The following is a 15,278-nucleotide window of genomic DNA, read 5'->3' on the forward strand; positions in this document are numbered from 1 at the left end:
TTCCTAGGGGGACTAGAAAAAAAACTAAAAAAAAAATGTTTTTAAATCATGCTGTCTGATTAGTTTTTAATGTGCAGTGAGTACATTTTGTCCTGCAAACAACAAGACCTCACACGGGTGTGGATGGAAAAATAAAGTTATGGAGGAAAAGTAATGTCAGCACAAAAATGAAAAATTGCTCATTTGTGAGGTTCTATCTGAACCTGTGTAAGGTTTCACCCTGTAAGGTGTCTGCACATGTTATAGGGAAGCAGTATATTAATATATAGGTTTTCTCTTCAGACGTGGGATTGTCGTCTCCGCGCTTCTCTTTCTGCTGACCTGATACAACAACGTGTCCAACATACTGATGCTGAAAACTCTGCCTGCAGCAAACGGGAGGCGAAACATGAACGCCAGGTTGGATCCATTCTCTCGTTCTTTCTGCAGAGATACAAGTACAGCAGACACACAGGTAAGAGAAAGCGAGGGGGATGCTGTGACAGAAGAGGCCATAGATCGGGGGGGATAACATTTCTCCCGTTCTTATGGAGTGCCCTCTAGTGTTATCTGAGAGCACGGTAACCAGAAAAGCTGGACCTACAAATCTCTAGGAGGCGGCATTAACCCACCACATGGCCCGAGATGCAGACTTCATTCCATTTTTTTTAGTTTTTACTTACTTTTTCCAATTTAGAAAGTGCCAGGGAATAACAATCTTTCGCCCTGAACTGCATAAAGCGCATGTTGGACGGGTGAGTGAGCTCGGTGGTGATGCTGAGGCTCGGAAACAGTCTGCAATGAGAAACAATGATTTCCTTCTAAAGTACTACAAACAGAAAAAATGAAATTTATGGAGAGAGGCATGATGGGATCTAAGCTTGTGAGGACATCTTCCAAAAATGTGTGCAGGGTAATAGAGCTGCCAAACTGTAACTAAAGAGTGGTCACAGCTCACTTCCCCCTCCTCCTGTACAATGACTGATAACACCTCTATATACAGTAGATGACACAGGATCCACCACTCACAATAGATGTCACAGCTCACCTCCTCCTGTACAATGACTGATAACACCTCTATATACAGTAGATAACACAGGATCCACCATTCACAATAGGAGATATCACAGCTCACCTCTTCCTGTACAATGACGGATAACATTATTATTATTATTACTATTATTTATTTATTTATATAGCGCCATTTATTCCATGGTGCTGTGCATGAGAAGGGGGTTACATACAAAGTTATAGATATCGTTAACAGTAAACAAATTTACAATGACAGACTGGTGCAGAGAGGAGAGGACCCTGTCCTTGCGGACGTACATTCTATAACATCTCTATATACAGTAGGTAACACAGGATCCACCAATCACAATAGGTGATGTCACAGCTCACCTCCTCCTCCTGTACAATGACTGATAACACCTCTATATACAGTAGATAACACAGGATCCAGCATTCACAATAGATGATGTCACAGCTCACCTCCTCCTGTACAATGACTGATAACATCTCTATATACAGTAGGTAACACAGGATCCACCATTCACAATAGGTGATGTCACAGCTCACCTTCTCCTGTACAATGACTGATGGCAACACCTCTATATACAGTAGGTAACACAGGATCCACCATTCACAATAGGTGATGACACAGCTCACCTCCTCCTGTACAATGACTGATAACACCTCTATATACAGTAGATAACCAATAACCCACCATTCACAATAGATGATATCACAACTCACCCCCTCCTCTTTCTCCTGTATGACTGATAACTCCTCTATATACCAGAAAACCTATATCAGGCTAATAAGTATAAGGGGCACTTCCAATATACTGTAATGCCAATAACCCAAAAGAGCAAAGCAACAATAGGCCAACAGTATGAGGCAGTAGGAGCCCCAATAATCACAATCAATCAGTAGTATAACAGCAAGAAAATATACAAGGAGGAACATACTGTACCTATGTGAGGTATTTGAATGGAGGGGAGTGAAAACCCCAAACACCAGCCCATGGTGCCTCGCACTCCCCTATACTTTATATATATATATATATATATATATACTGATGATTGGTATTTGACCTTTACCCCTCTATAACATTGAAGCAGTAACTATTATTCGGTTCCTATGAGTCACCGTTGCCTCATTATCTCTGTCATTTACTATTGCATGTGATTATTTAAACCATGGATCTTATATATTGAGTCATATTTTACATATGGTTGCTGCATATAATTGAGATTTTACCCTCCTCTCACATACAAATATAACAGCTATTATCTATGTGGCCACTAGGAGGCATTGTTGTCCTATGTATTGTGGTTTGTCATCAGACAGATCCTGGACATACAGTATATAGCTGTTGTGGTTATTCACCCTTTTTATACAAAGTTTTTATTGTATTTTATCATGTTTTTCCTAATTACGGTAATACAGATAATAAAATATGATGCAAAATAGCCCTCCAAACACAGTAAGATACCCCTGCGGTGAATTCCTCCACAGTACCCTCCACACACGGTATGATGACCCTACTGTACCCTCCCAGCAAAGTATGGTGACCCCAACACAGTATGATACCCAAATTGTGAACCCCACACAGTATAATGAGACCCACACAACCCTCCACACAGTATAATGGGACCCACACAGTCCTCCACACAGTATTATGGGCACCACATAGCCCTCCACCCAGTATAGCGCTCCAAATAATACAGTGGACCCCATATAGTGCTCCACACAGTATAATTGGCCCCATATAGCGCTCCACGCAGTACTCCACACAGTATAATAGGCCCCAAATAGCCCTCCACACAGCATAATGGGCCCCACATAGTCCTCCATACAGTATATTGGGCCCCACATAGTGCTCCATACAATATAATGGGCCCCACATAGTCCTCCATACAGTATAATAAGCCCCACATAGTTCTCCACACAGCATAATGGGTCCCACATAGTCCATCATACAGTATAATGGGCCCCACATAGTCCTTCATACAGAAAAATGGGCCCCACATAGTCCTCCATACAGTATATTGGGCCCCACATAGTGCTCCATACAATATAATGGGCCCCACATAGTCCTCCATACAGTATAATGGGCCCCACATAGTCCTCCATACAGTATAATGGGCCCCATATAGTGCTCCATACAGTATAATGGGCCCCACATAGTCCTCCATACAGTATAATGGCCCCACATTGTGCTCCACACAGCATAATGGGTCCCACATAGTCCATCATACAGTATAATGGGCCCCACATAGTCCTTCATACAGAAAAATGGGCCCCACATAGTCCTCCATACGGTATAATGGGCCCCACATAGTCCTCCATACCGTACGTATCATTGGTCCTCCATACAATATAAAAGCCCCATATTAAAAAAAATACTCACCTCTTCCCAGTCCCCCTTGCTCCGGTTTTGGCGGTGAATGCTCCTAAGTTCTTCACTGCTCGGCACAGCGGGTGCAAAATAGTGATGTCATTGCGCCCGCTGTGCTGAGACGTCAAAGGGAGGGAGAATGATGGCGGAGGGAGAATCAGCTGATTGCGCCCTCTTTTATCATTGCTTTTCACTGTATTGGCATCCAGGATGTTGATACAGTTGAAATTGCAATGAAGGCACGGGAGGAGCGATGTCGTGAGCCAAACATAATCACCCTGCGAGCCAGATTTGGCCCATGGGCCTAAGTTTGACATGTGCGCTATAAAGCAAATCCCTATATGCTGCTACCAGAAGCCCCCCGGCAAGATAAATGCCCCCATTATCATGTGCAGACAAAAGAAAAGAATTATACAAATAATAAAATCCATCAGAAGATAAAATAGATTAAAAAAAAATAATTAGTACAAAAAAAGTAAGATGGATATGGGATAGCCGGGCGATTACATTTCCTTTTAGTCATTTAGCGGGAGACTCGGCGGTATTGGTGCAGTAACCTGTAGCCATGTCCGCGTACACTACACGGTTTGCTCTCCCTCACTGCGCTGCCTCCCACTCACTCTTCATTGTCTCGTTCTGCACTTTCAATCATGACTGCAAACTGTGGTTTCCTTTCTGTAAATGATTAAGGACTTTAATTACGTGAAGGGTGTCGCTGTGCCTGTGTGCAGAGCCACCTTCTGAGCCGGGAGCCTGGATTTATAATGCTCATACCTGAACATGGTCTGCACGTTAACAATGGTCTTCGCATCCGCCATGTAGTCCTCCTCCGCGCTCATCGTGCTTTCCTTGTCCACCACCACCAGGTTGTCGGCATAGATGATTCCACACTGCAGCAAATTATCCAAACTGAAGGGGAGAGAAGGCAAAATCTTCAGTACATGACAACTTTTCGGCACCAGATACTTGATCATGGGCAGTTGTCAGTATATACAAAATGCCTTATTTAGCTAGACAGGGGGCAAAGTCATGCAAAAGTGTGACCCAATTTGTTTGTTTTTTTAACAAATTTTAGTTTTACAGATTTGTATTTTTTTAAATTCTATAATGAAATTTATATTACTGTAATTAGTACTTTCTGGCTAGATTAAAGGGAGATTGCTCTTTTGCTTTACCCTTATAGATTCTCATCCGTTTAATGCAGCATATAAGGGGTTAAATAACAGATCAGTGGCTTCTCTGATCTCGGTGGTCAGAAAAGAACTGTGGCACCTTCACGGCGGTGCCTGTGTCATTAGAGCCCCGTAATAGTATGGACTCCTCCTTAAGCCATAACCTGGTGTGACTTGTCAAGGGGTTTTGAAAATCACAATTTCAGGAATTTTATAAAACAAACCTACTTATCTATGAAGCCGACCATGAAGTAGACCATTGGAAAGCAGCAAATTGCCTCTAGGAAGTGATTGTCTGGCCTGTCCAACGACAAAGAAGAGAGACGATGGTCATTGGTTTACATATATAAGATTATGTTTTCGATGATGTGTGCTATCTTTAATCAAATGGTCAACTTGATGACTGTGGGTGTGATTCCTCGTAACAGCACTCCACGTGGTCAGGTGTGGTACTACAAGAAAAACTTGCTAAATAATTAGGATAAAAGTCCATCTCTATTTCCCCATCCTGAGACCTACTTATCGATTTGGGAACATACAGTATATATAAGTTTTCTTTATTCTGAATATAACGTGACATTCCTATACGTCGGAGCATGAGCGGTCTACATTCGCATCGCCCTGTAGAAATCACGTACGGGTTATCCAGCAGCAGAACAATGGGGTTGAGCTCTTTTCGAGATCTGTAGTACGCTCTCAGAGGGACGATGAAATTGTAAAGCCCGTTCCCCGCAGTCTCAGCAGATACAATGATGAGCTTGTTCTTAAAGCCGTAGGCTTTGGCATCTTCAAAACTATTGTGTTTGCAGCCCTGTGTGGAGACAGAAATGACATCCACTGGCGAAAACTGTCAGCAAATTCCCCCAGGGAACAAAGAAACCCCTCACCGTGCAGAATATTCCTCACTCGTCAGGTAATAAGATGACAAGTGCAGGGGATGTTATAATAATCAGGACAGACAAGTTTTCACAAACATGGAGAAAAGTTCTCAAAGTGCTGACTCCACGGCAGGAGAAACTACGCATCGACAAGAAGCTGATCAAATAGAGCAATGCCATCATCAATCACATGGTAGAGACATAAAGCGGACCTGTCACTTCTCACAAAACCTGTAAAAATGGTCTTGCTGCCCCCATTCCCTACAGGCAGCAGAAACTGCATTTAGTGCACATACCAGTCTTTTATGTACAGTCATGGCCAAAAGTTTTGAGAATGACACATATATTATATTTTCACATGATCTGCTGGCCTCTGGTTTTATGTGTGTTTGTCAGATGTTTTTATCACATACAGAAATATAATTGCAATCATATTATGAGTAACAAAAGGTTATATTGACAGTTAGAATGAGTTAATGCAGCAAGTCAATATTTGCAGTGTTGACCCTTCTTCAGGACCTCAGCAATTCTCCCTGGCATGCTCTCAATCAACTTCTGGATCAAATCCTGACTGATAGCAGTCCATTCTTGCAAAATCAATGCTTTTATTTTGACTGAATTTGAAGGTTTTTGTTTGTCCACCCGTCTCTTGATGATTGACCACAAGTTCTCAATGGGATTAAGATCTGGGGAGTTTCCAGGCCATGGTCCCAAAATCTCTGTTTTGTTCCCTGAGCCATTTAGTTATCACCTTTGCTTTATGGCAAGGTGCTCCATCATGTTGAAAAAGGCATTGTTGATCGCCAAACTGCTCTTGGACAGTTGGGAGAAGTTGCTCTTGGAGGACATTCTGGTACCATTCTTTATTCATGGCTGTGTTTTTAGGCAAGACTGAGAGAGAGCCCATTCCCTTGGCTGAGAAGCAACCCCACACATGAATGGTTTCAGGATGCTTGACAGTTGGCATGAGACAAGACTGGTGGTAGCGCTCACCTGGTCTTCTCCGAATAAGCCGTTTTCCAGATGTCCCAAACAATCGAAAAGGGGATTCATCAGAGAAAATGACTTTACCCCAGTCCTCAGCAGTCCACTCCCTGTACCTCTTGCAGAATATCAGTCTGTCCATGATGTTTTTCCTGGAGAGAAGTGGCTTCTTTGCTGCCCTCCTTGAGACCAGGCCTTGCTCCAAGAGTCTCCGCCTCACAGTGCGTGCAGATGCACTCACACCTGCCTGCTGCCATTCCTGAGCAAGCTCTGCACTGCTGGTGGCTGATCCCGCAGCTGAAACACTTTTAAGAGACGGTCCTGGCGCTTGCTGGTCTTTTTGGGCGCCCTGGAGCCTTTTTGGCAACAAGGGAACCTCTCTCCTTGAAGTTCTTGATGATGCGATAGATTGTTGACTGAGGTGCAATCTTTCTAGCTGCGATACTCTTCCCTGTTAGGCCATTTTTGTGCAGTGCAATGATGACTGCACGTGTTTCTTTAGAGATAACCATGGTTAACAGAAGAGAAACAATGATGCCAAGCACCAGCCTCCTTTTAAAGTGTCCAGTGGTGTCATTCTTACTTAATCATGACAGATTGATCTCCAGCCCTGTCCTCATCAACAACCACACCTGTGTTAATGGAGCAATCACTGAAACGATGTTAGCTGGTCCTTTTAAGGCAGGGCTGCAATGATGTTGAAATGTGTTTTGGGGGATAAAGTTCATTTTCTAGGCAAATATTGACTTTGCAAGTAATTGCTGTTAAGCTGATCACTCTTTATAACATTCTGGAGTATATGCAAATTGCCATTAGAAAAAATGAAGCAGTAGACTTTGTAAAAATTAATATTTGTGTCATTCTCAAAACTTTTGGCCATGACTGTACAGGAACTGACTCAAATGTGACATCTGTTCTAATTGGTTAGTTCCCTTTATCATCCTGACAGCACAATCGGTGCCAGAAGTTCTTCTTCCCCTTTTTATCCCACCAAGCACTGCTTCTGCCATGGCCTAATGGCGTGCCTTCCCTCAACTGAAAGCCAGCTACAATTTGACAGACAGTAAAGGTGGAACAGAAAGAGGCAATGACACGTCCCTACATCTGTCCTGTAGAGAGACGATGAAATTCCCCTACGTCCTACAGAAAGACTATGACCCCCTCTGATTTCCTTTTCCTGTAGAGAGACAAAGACTCACCCCTACTTCCAGTAGAGAGCCAAAGACCCGCCCATATTTCCTGTATAGAGGCAAAGCCCCACCTGCACATCCTGTATAGTCATAGACCCGCCCATATTTCTTGTATAGAGGCAAAGCCCCACTCACATTTCCTGTACTAAGGCAAAGCCCCGTCTGCACTTCCTGTATAGTCATAGACCCACCCATATTTCCTGTATAGAGGCAAAGCCCCACCCATATTTCCTTTACTAAGGCAAAGCCCCGCCTGCACTTCCTGTATAGTTATAGACCTGCCCATATTTCCTGTATAGAGGTAAAGCCCCACCCATATTTCCTGTACTAAGGCAAAGCCCCGCCTGCACTTCCTGTATAGTCATAGACCCACCCATATTTCCTGTACTAAGCTAAAGCACTGCCTGCACTTCCTGTATAGTCATAGACCCGCCCATATTTCTTGTATAGCACCAAAACCCTGCCCACATTTCCTGTACGGCGACAAAGCCTCGCCTGCACTTCCTGTATAGTCATAGACCCGCCCATATTTCCTGTACGGAGGCAAAGCCTTGCCTGCACTTCCTGTGTAGAGGAAAAGCCCCGCCCACACTTCCTATCTATAGAAAAAGACCCACCCCCTCTTCCTATAGAAGGACAAAGACCCACCCCCTCTTCCTATAGGACAAAGACCCACCCCCTCTTCCTGTAGAGAGACAAAGACCCTCCCTCACTTCTTGTAGAGAGACAATGACCTGCTCCCATTTCCTGCAGAGATATAAACACCCACCTCGCCTTTTCTAATCCGCCTAGTGCTGCCTCAGATGGATTGCACTTGACAACAGGCAGTGGATAGGAAGGAGGAAAAGAGAGAGACACCTAGTGGTCAGCACTCTAAAGTGTTTTTTTTTTTTTTATACCAAAGACAACATTTTTAAAATAAAGTGATTTGCAGATTATCTGATAAATGGAGAATCTAGCAAATTAAATTATGTTGTCTGTAAGTACATGGACCATTTAAGAGGGACATTACTGGATATTATGCATTTAAAAAGGCATTGTCCACTTCTGGACAACTCCCTTCCATATGTCGAGCCCTGTGCTGTGCGTCTTCACTATAACAGGAGAAAAGTGCTAGCCCTCAAGCTGCTTTAGAAAAAGGATAACATAATCTGTATTTTATTCCTTCACCCAATAGTGCAGTGAAGTCTAACCTGTGATGCCACAGCTGCTGCAGAACTAAAGCTCCCAGCATGCCCCAAGAGAAAATATGGTTCTTCTCTGGTTATTGCAAATCTACAGGTCTCAGCATGCAAACACTATACGGGAAAAATGTGGGTCACCTTGTCCAGGCGGAGGCAGCAGAAGGCAGCTTTGGAGGGTAGAAGATGGCAGAGGGTTGGGGAGCTTCCTATATAGGGAGAATTCGGGGGGTAGCCTTTCACGTACCTACAAAAGTGGAGCACATTAATGAGAGGTTCTGGAACACAATATTATAACATTACAACTGTTACTATCGCAGTTGTCCACATGGGGGCACTATTGTATCTGGAGAATTACACGCTGCCAGCCCCTATGTTATAGCACTGTAATCGCATGTTCCCACCGCAAGAAAATAATTATTCAGAGCTTCTTCCTATGCAAATGTGAAATATACATGCAAGAGAAGAAAGTCGGGGGAGGGGAGCGCAGCTGCTGGGATGGATCTTCCAGAGGAAAAGTTTCTCTTCTCCTTGTTCCTGTAGGAAATAAGGTTTCTCCAGTCATTCAGAAAATTATTATATTGTAATATACAAAACATGTACAGGCCTGTGCTGCATCCGAAATGTTCAACAAGACCCCCAACACATAGTATACGATCGGCCACAGGTGAAGCGTATACCATGGATTAGGTGCGGTTAATGGTGCTGGGTCGGGGTGAGGTTATATTAGGCAGGAATTGAACCGTCAGTTCAGGAAATGTTAATGTTCCTGAACATGGCGTGGGGTGTTTCCGGTATACAGCAGGTCTTGTGGGGTGTTTCCGGAATATGGCGGGTCTTGTGGGGTGTTTCTGGTATATGGAGGGTCTTGTGGGGTGTTTCCGGTATATGGCGGGGGCATGTGGGGCGTTTCCGGTATATGGGGGGGGGGTCACATGGGGTGTTTCCGGTATGGAGAGGTGGTGTCGCGTGGGGTGTTTCAGGCATACGGGGGGGATGGTCGCGTGGGGTGTTTCTGGCATATAGGGGGGGTCAGTCGTGTGGGGTGTTATCGGTATGGCGGGGGAGTCATGTGGGGTGTTTCCAGTATACGTGTGTGTGTGTGTCGTGTGGGGTGTTACCGGTATGGGGGGGGTCACGTGGGGTGTTTCCAGTATATGGGTTTGTGTGTCGCGTGGGGTGTTTCCGGTATGGGGGGAGTTTCGCATGGGGTGTTTCCAGTATACGGGTGTGTGTCGTGTGGGGTGTTTCCGGTATGGGGGGGTCACGTGAGGTGTTTTCAGTATATAGGAGGAGGGGGAGGGTGTCGTCGCGTAGGTTGTTTTCAGTATACGTGTGTGTGTGTGTTGTGTGGGGTGTTACCGATATGGGGGGGTCACGTGGGGTGTTTCCAGTATATGGGTGTGTATGTCGCGTGGAGTGTTTCCAGTATACGTGTGTGTGTTGTGTGGGGTGTTACCGATATGGGGGGGGGGGTCACGTGGGGTGTTTCCAGTATATGGGTGTGTGTGTCGCCTGGGGTGTTTCCGGTATGGGGGGCGGGTTTCGCATGGGGTGTTTCCACTATATGGGTGTGTGTCGTGTCGGGTGTTTCCGGTATGGGGGCGGTCACGTGGGGTGTTTCCAGTATACAGGAGGAGGGGGAGGGTGTCGTCGCGTGGAGTGTTTCCAGTATGTTGTAGTAAGTTATTGCCCGAGTTCCTCTGCTGAACTGTCTAACACTGAATGCACCTACAATGGGCATATGAGCATCTGGACCATGGAGCAGAGGAACAAGTGGTCTGATCTGATGACTCACATGTTCCATCATGTGTGTGCCGTGTACCTAAGGAAGAAATGGCACCAAGAGGCACTATGAGAGGAAGACAATCCGGTGGAGGCCGTGTGATGGGGCAATGTTCTGCCTCCACAGATCCTCCTCCACATCACACACAAGATTATGCAGGTGAAACTAATGTTATGGCTGATCGAAGTAGATTTGGTTATACATTTCGTCTGCCTGTGAGCACCACTAGGGGGAGCTCACAACTCACACATTTATACTGCGCCGTCTGTAATATATGGTGCCAATATAACCATAATCCAATAAAATTGTCAGTATTCTCCAGCAGGCTTCCCTGCTCTGCGGGGAGACATCTCCCATTAAACACGTATCATACGTACTCCAGGACGGGGAGACCTTCATCATCAGACTGGGTCATCTCATCCTCAGACTGGTCACTGAGCAGGTCACACGGTAACACCGTACTACTGTCTGCAATCTCCAGAACTGGCGCAATACTGGGTCTCCGGGTGCCGGAACCATTTTCGGAAGGAAGTGTCAATTTGCTGCTGTTGATCGGCCGACATTCTGTGTTCTGTAGATCCATGGCTACTGTACCTTTAAAAGAAAGATGGCAGGAATGAATACAGTGGAAAGCCGAGTGTAAAGATGGGGTATTGGGGCTACATCCTAGCTTAAAAATTCTCCAGCTTCTATTTGATCCGAAATTTATTTGTTAAAAGGAATCATGTAAATTCAGTTCACATGGATAAGGCAGCAGCGCGACGCGTTTCGAACACAGCAACGTGGTCTTTCTCAAAGCTTCATGTTATAAGATACATAGACTTTTTATATACAACTCCAGCCAATAAGGCTGATTGGCACAAATCATATGACAAGATAATTAAAACCATATGTAACAAATTATGGCTTAGATTACAAACAAAGAAACATTGCAAAAAATGTCAAAAACTACAACAGAAACCAAACAAAAACATATAAACTGGTTGTACATTAATGATGATACATTAACTCTCTGCGAGCATTGGGACCTGCATTTGCAACACATGCTGACCACACGTTCTCCTTGCTTCCATACACCACGGACTGCCAAAGGTGAGCTGGTTTTCTCTCTTTTTGATATGTCTAGCTTTTCCAGGGTCCTGAATGGCAGGCATACACAGCAGAATTAAGCGTGTACTCTCCCCATAATGAAGGGCGTCTAGGCCTGTGATTGTGGTTTTGTGCCCGCCACTCGCCCTCCTTTACCCCCCGTAAGGCGTCTGTGTCGGGGGAGATGACTCACTTACTCTTGTAAATTACCTTTTAAATAAAAGCAGCGACTCGGAGCCGAGGAAAGGGAGAATCTAATTTATGAGGAATACTTGGCGGAAAACTAAAGCTACGGTCAAGTGCCGCTGTGAAGAGCGCCAGCTGTTCTCACCCTGCGATCATCATACCCGTGTCTGAGCGTCCCCGTCATGTCACTAAGTACAGCGGGGCGACAGAGCAGCCAATCAGACGGCAGCTTTCACCTCTGCTTGGTTTATACAGATAATTTGTGTCATTATAACCAAATGTCCAGCGCTCGGCCACAGCCTGTTATGGGAACACTGACACTGTATACAGAGGCGCCAATGTTATGGGAACACGGACACTGTATACGGAGGCGCCAATGTTATGGGAACACGGACACTGTATACGGAGGTGCCAATGTTATGGAAACACTGACACTGTATATGGAGGCGCCAATGTTATGGGAGCACGGACACTGTATACGGAGGTGTGAAGGACAAGGCAGAATCCATTTTGGATTATAGGTTCAGGACATCTTCGTCCCTGGAATGTGCCCCCACCCTTGCGTTCCCCCAGGCCATGATAGGCAATGCAATGTTTTCCTTAACTCCAAGAACAAGTCCTTTTGAAGCTCTGGTCCCCACCAATTATCACAAGGGTGTGAACTCTCCTGCAGCTACAGCCAGCTGGCTCCCTTTGTCTGACCCAAGCACATGGAGACATCATGGCACCATAGGTCACAGCAAGGCTCTGAGGTATTGAATCTGGAAAATGACCTATAATAACAGAATGCAATATCTCTGAGACTAGCCGAAAACATAATTGAAATTCCTTCCCCCACACGCCCGTGCCCGGCAGCCATCTTTAGTGCTCTGCATTATTGAGTTATAAAGCATAGCTACCAGGAATTACATACGGTAGGCATATTTAGTCTCTATGCGCAGATAAAATCCAGCAGAATGATGTAGCCGAGGAGAGAGGACGCAAGCTGAGGGAGCTCCTGCATATCCTGCACCAGATCTCCTTACTGTGGCATATCTGGCGACGTTCGGGACCCCCCTGGACACCCGCAGGAGGACATAGAGTGACTCTGGAGTGCTGGTGGCCGGAGGGACCTGGGTGAACGGCGGGGCCTGCATGAGGCGGTGGCCATCTTAGACGCGCGCTCTATCAGTGAGAGCTGCGGCGTCCAGCCTTCACCGCTGTAGCGTTGCCCGGCAGTGGCCTATATCCAGAAAACTTAGGGGATATGAGGTGAGTGCCCTGGAAAATTGGGCCCCTTGTTCCCCTTCTCACTAATAGACCCACTTGCTGGTTGGCGCCATTACTGTGGGGACTTCTACTTCCCTTACCGCTGCTGTCTTTGCGGGGGGCTGCCTGCTTCTCCCTTTCCCTGGTCACAAGAGGCTTCATCGATACAGCACAAGATACTGTGCCTATTAATCTGTGTGACACCCCCCTGCGTGAGAGCTGCTCCTGGGACATAATTATTTAACATCAGCCCTGCTGTACTTATAACTGGAGGGGAAATCCTCCGGAGTATATACCTCTGGTCATCCTGCTGTGTCACATTAATAATGACCATGAATCGGTCTAAAGGATCAGCAGTGGAAGAAAGAAAATCTAAAAGAGTTTGTCAGACCAGACCCCTCTGAAAGTGTACAGTCTTTTAGAAATAATCCTCCACAAGCTCCGCTCAAAAACTGTTCCCCTGGGGGTGAAGAAGAGAGTGAGCAAGAAGAACTGACTCTCAAACAGGCATCTGAACAACTGATGCAGGCCATTTCCCTGACCAGAACATCCCTGACTGGAAAAATAGAAGATGTTTACACTGAGGTGGGGCGACTTCGGCAAGATTTGCAAGCCATGAGAGGACGCATTACTGAAGTGGAGACAAGAGTGTCCCAGGTGGAAGACACCATTACGCCTATGGAGGCCAAATTTACCAAGGTGGCGGGCTCTGTGAACGCCTGGAGGCAGAAGGCGCATGATCTGGAGAACAGAATGCGCCGGAACAATATCCGTGTTATCGGTCTACTGGAACGCTTGGAAGGTCCGCACCCTGAGCAATTTCTGAGCAATATTTGGTCAGAAACAAGCAATCAAGATTTCTGGCTCTCACAGACCTGTAACTTCTTCTTTAAGAGTCTCCTCTTTCCTCCACTCATTACCTGTAGTAATGGCACCTGTTTAAACTTGTTATCAGTATAAAAAGACACCTGTGCACACCCTCAAACAGTCTGACTCCAAACTCCACTATGGTGAAGACCAAAGAGCTGTCAAAGGACACCAGAAACAAAATTGTAGCCCTGCACCAGGCTGGGAAGACTGAATCTGCAATAGCCAACCAGCTTGGAGTGAAGAAATCAACTGTGGGAGCAATAATTAGAAAATGGAAGACATACAAGACCACTGATAATCTCCCTCGATCTGGTGCTCCACGCAAAATCCCACCCCGTGGGGTCAGAATGATCACAAGAACGGTGAGCAAAAATCCCAGAACCACGCGGTGGGACCTAGTGAATGAACTGCAGAGAGCTGGGACCAATGTAACAAGGCCTACCATAAGTAACACACTACGCCACCATGGACTCAGATCCTGCAGTGCCAGACGTGTCCCACTGCTTAAGCCTGTACATGTCCGGGCCCGTCTGAAGTTTGCTAGAGAGCATTTGGATGATCCAGAGGAGTTTTGGGAGAATGTCCTATGGTCTGATGAAACCAAACTGGAACTGTTTGGTAGAAACACAACTTGTCGTGTTTGGAGGAAAAAGAATACTGAGTTGCATCCATCAAACACCATACCTACTGTAAAGCATGGTGGTGGAAACATCATGCTTTGGGGCTGTTTCTCTGCAAAGGGGCCAGGACGACTGATCCGGGTACATGAAAGAATGAATGGGGCCATGTATCGTGAGATTTTGAGTGCAAACCTCCTTCCATCAGCAAGGGCATTGAAGATGAAACGTGGCTGGGTCTTTCAACATGACAATGATCCAAAGCACACCGCCAGGGCAACGAAGGAGTGGCTTCGTAAGAAGCATTTCAAGGTCCTGGAGTGGCCTAGCCAGTCTCCAGATCTCAACCCTATAGAAAACCTTTGGAGGGAGTTGAAAGTCCGTGTTGCCAAGCGAAAAGCCAAAAACATCACTGCTCTAGAGGAGATCTGCATGGAGGAATGGGCCAACATACCAACAACAGTGTGTGGCAACCTTGTGAAGACTTACAGAAAACGTTTGACCTCTGTCATTGCCAACAAAGGATATATCACAAAGTATTGAGATGAAATTTTGTTTCTGACCAAATACTTATTTTCCACCATAATATGCAAATAAAATGAAAAAAAAACAGACAATGTGATTTTCTGGATTTTTTTTTTCTCAGTTTGTCTCCCATAGTTGAGGTCTACCTATGATGTAAATTACAGACGCCT

At 45.5% G+C, this 15,278-nt stretch overlaps 1 protein-coding gene across 9 annotated transcripts in view; it reads right to left on the reverse strand.

Moving 5' to 3' along the window:
• KCNT1 (potassium sodium-activated channel subfamily T member 1) overlaps positions 1-15,278 on the reverse strand; it is a 275,208-nt gene that overhangs the window by 16,295 nt on the left and 243,635 nt on the right. For all 9 annotated transcript variants that reach the window (XM_073541141.1, XM_073541139.1, XM_073541140.1 and 6 more), the window contains 7 exons: positions 10,951-11,167; positions 8,929-9,034; positions 5,193-5,365; positions 4,783-4,854; positions 4,157-4,291; positions 663-774; positions 322-423 (listed from right to left, as the gene is read on the reverse strand). In XM_073541141.1, coding sequence (XP_073397242.1) covers positions 322-423; positions 663-774; positions 4,157-4,291; positions 4,783-4,854; positions 5,193-5,365; positions 8,929-9,034; positions 10,951-11,167 — 917 coding nt within the window. The remainder of the gene's footprint in view (positions 1-321; positions 424-662; positions 775-4,156; positions 4,292-4,782; positions 4,855-5,192; positions 5,366-8,928; positions 9,035-10,950; positions 11,168-15,278) is intronic.

The sequence above is a fragment of the Dendrobates tinctorius genome, unplaced genomic scaffold (genome assembly GCF_039654945.1).
Source record: "Dendrobates tinctorius isolate UK_male_01 unplaced genomic scaffold, ASM3965494v1 ptg000120l, whole genome shotgun sequence".
Lineage (NCBI taxonomy): Eukaryota > Metazoa > Chordata > Amphibia > Anura > Dendrobatidae > Dendrobates > Dendrobates tinctorius.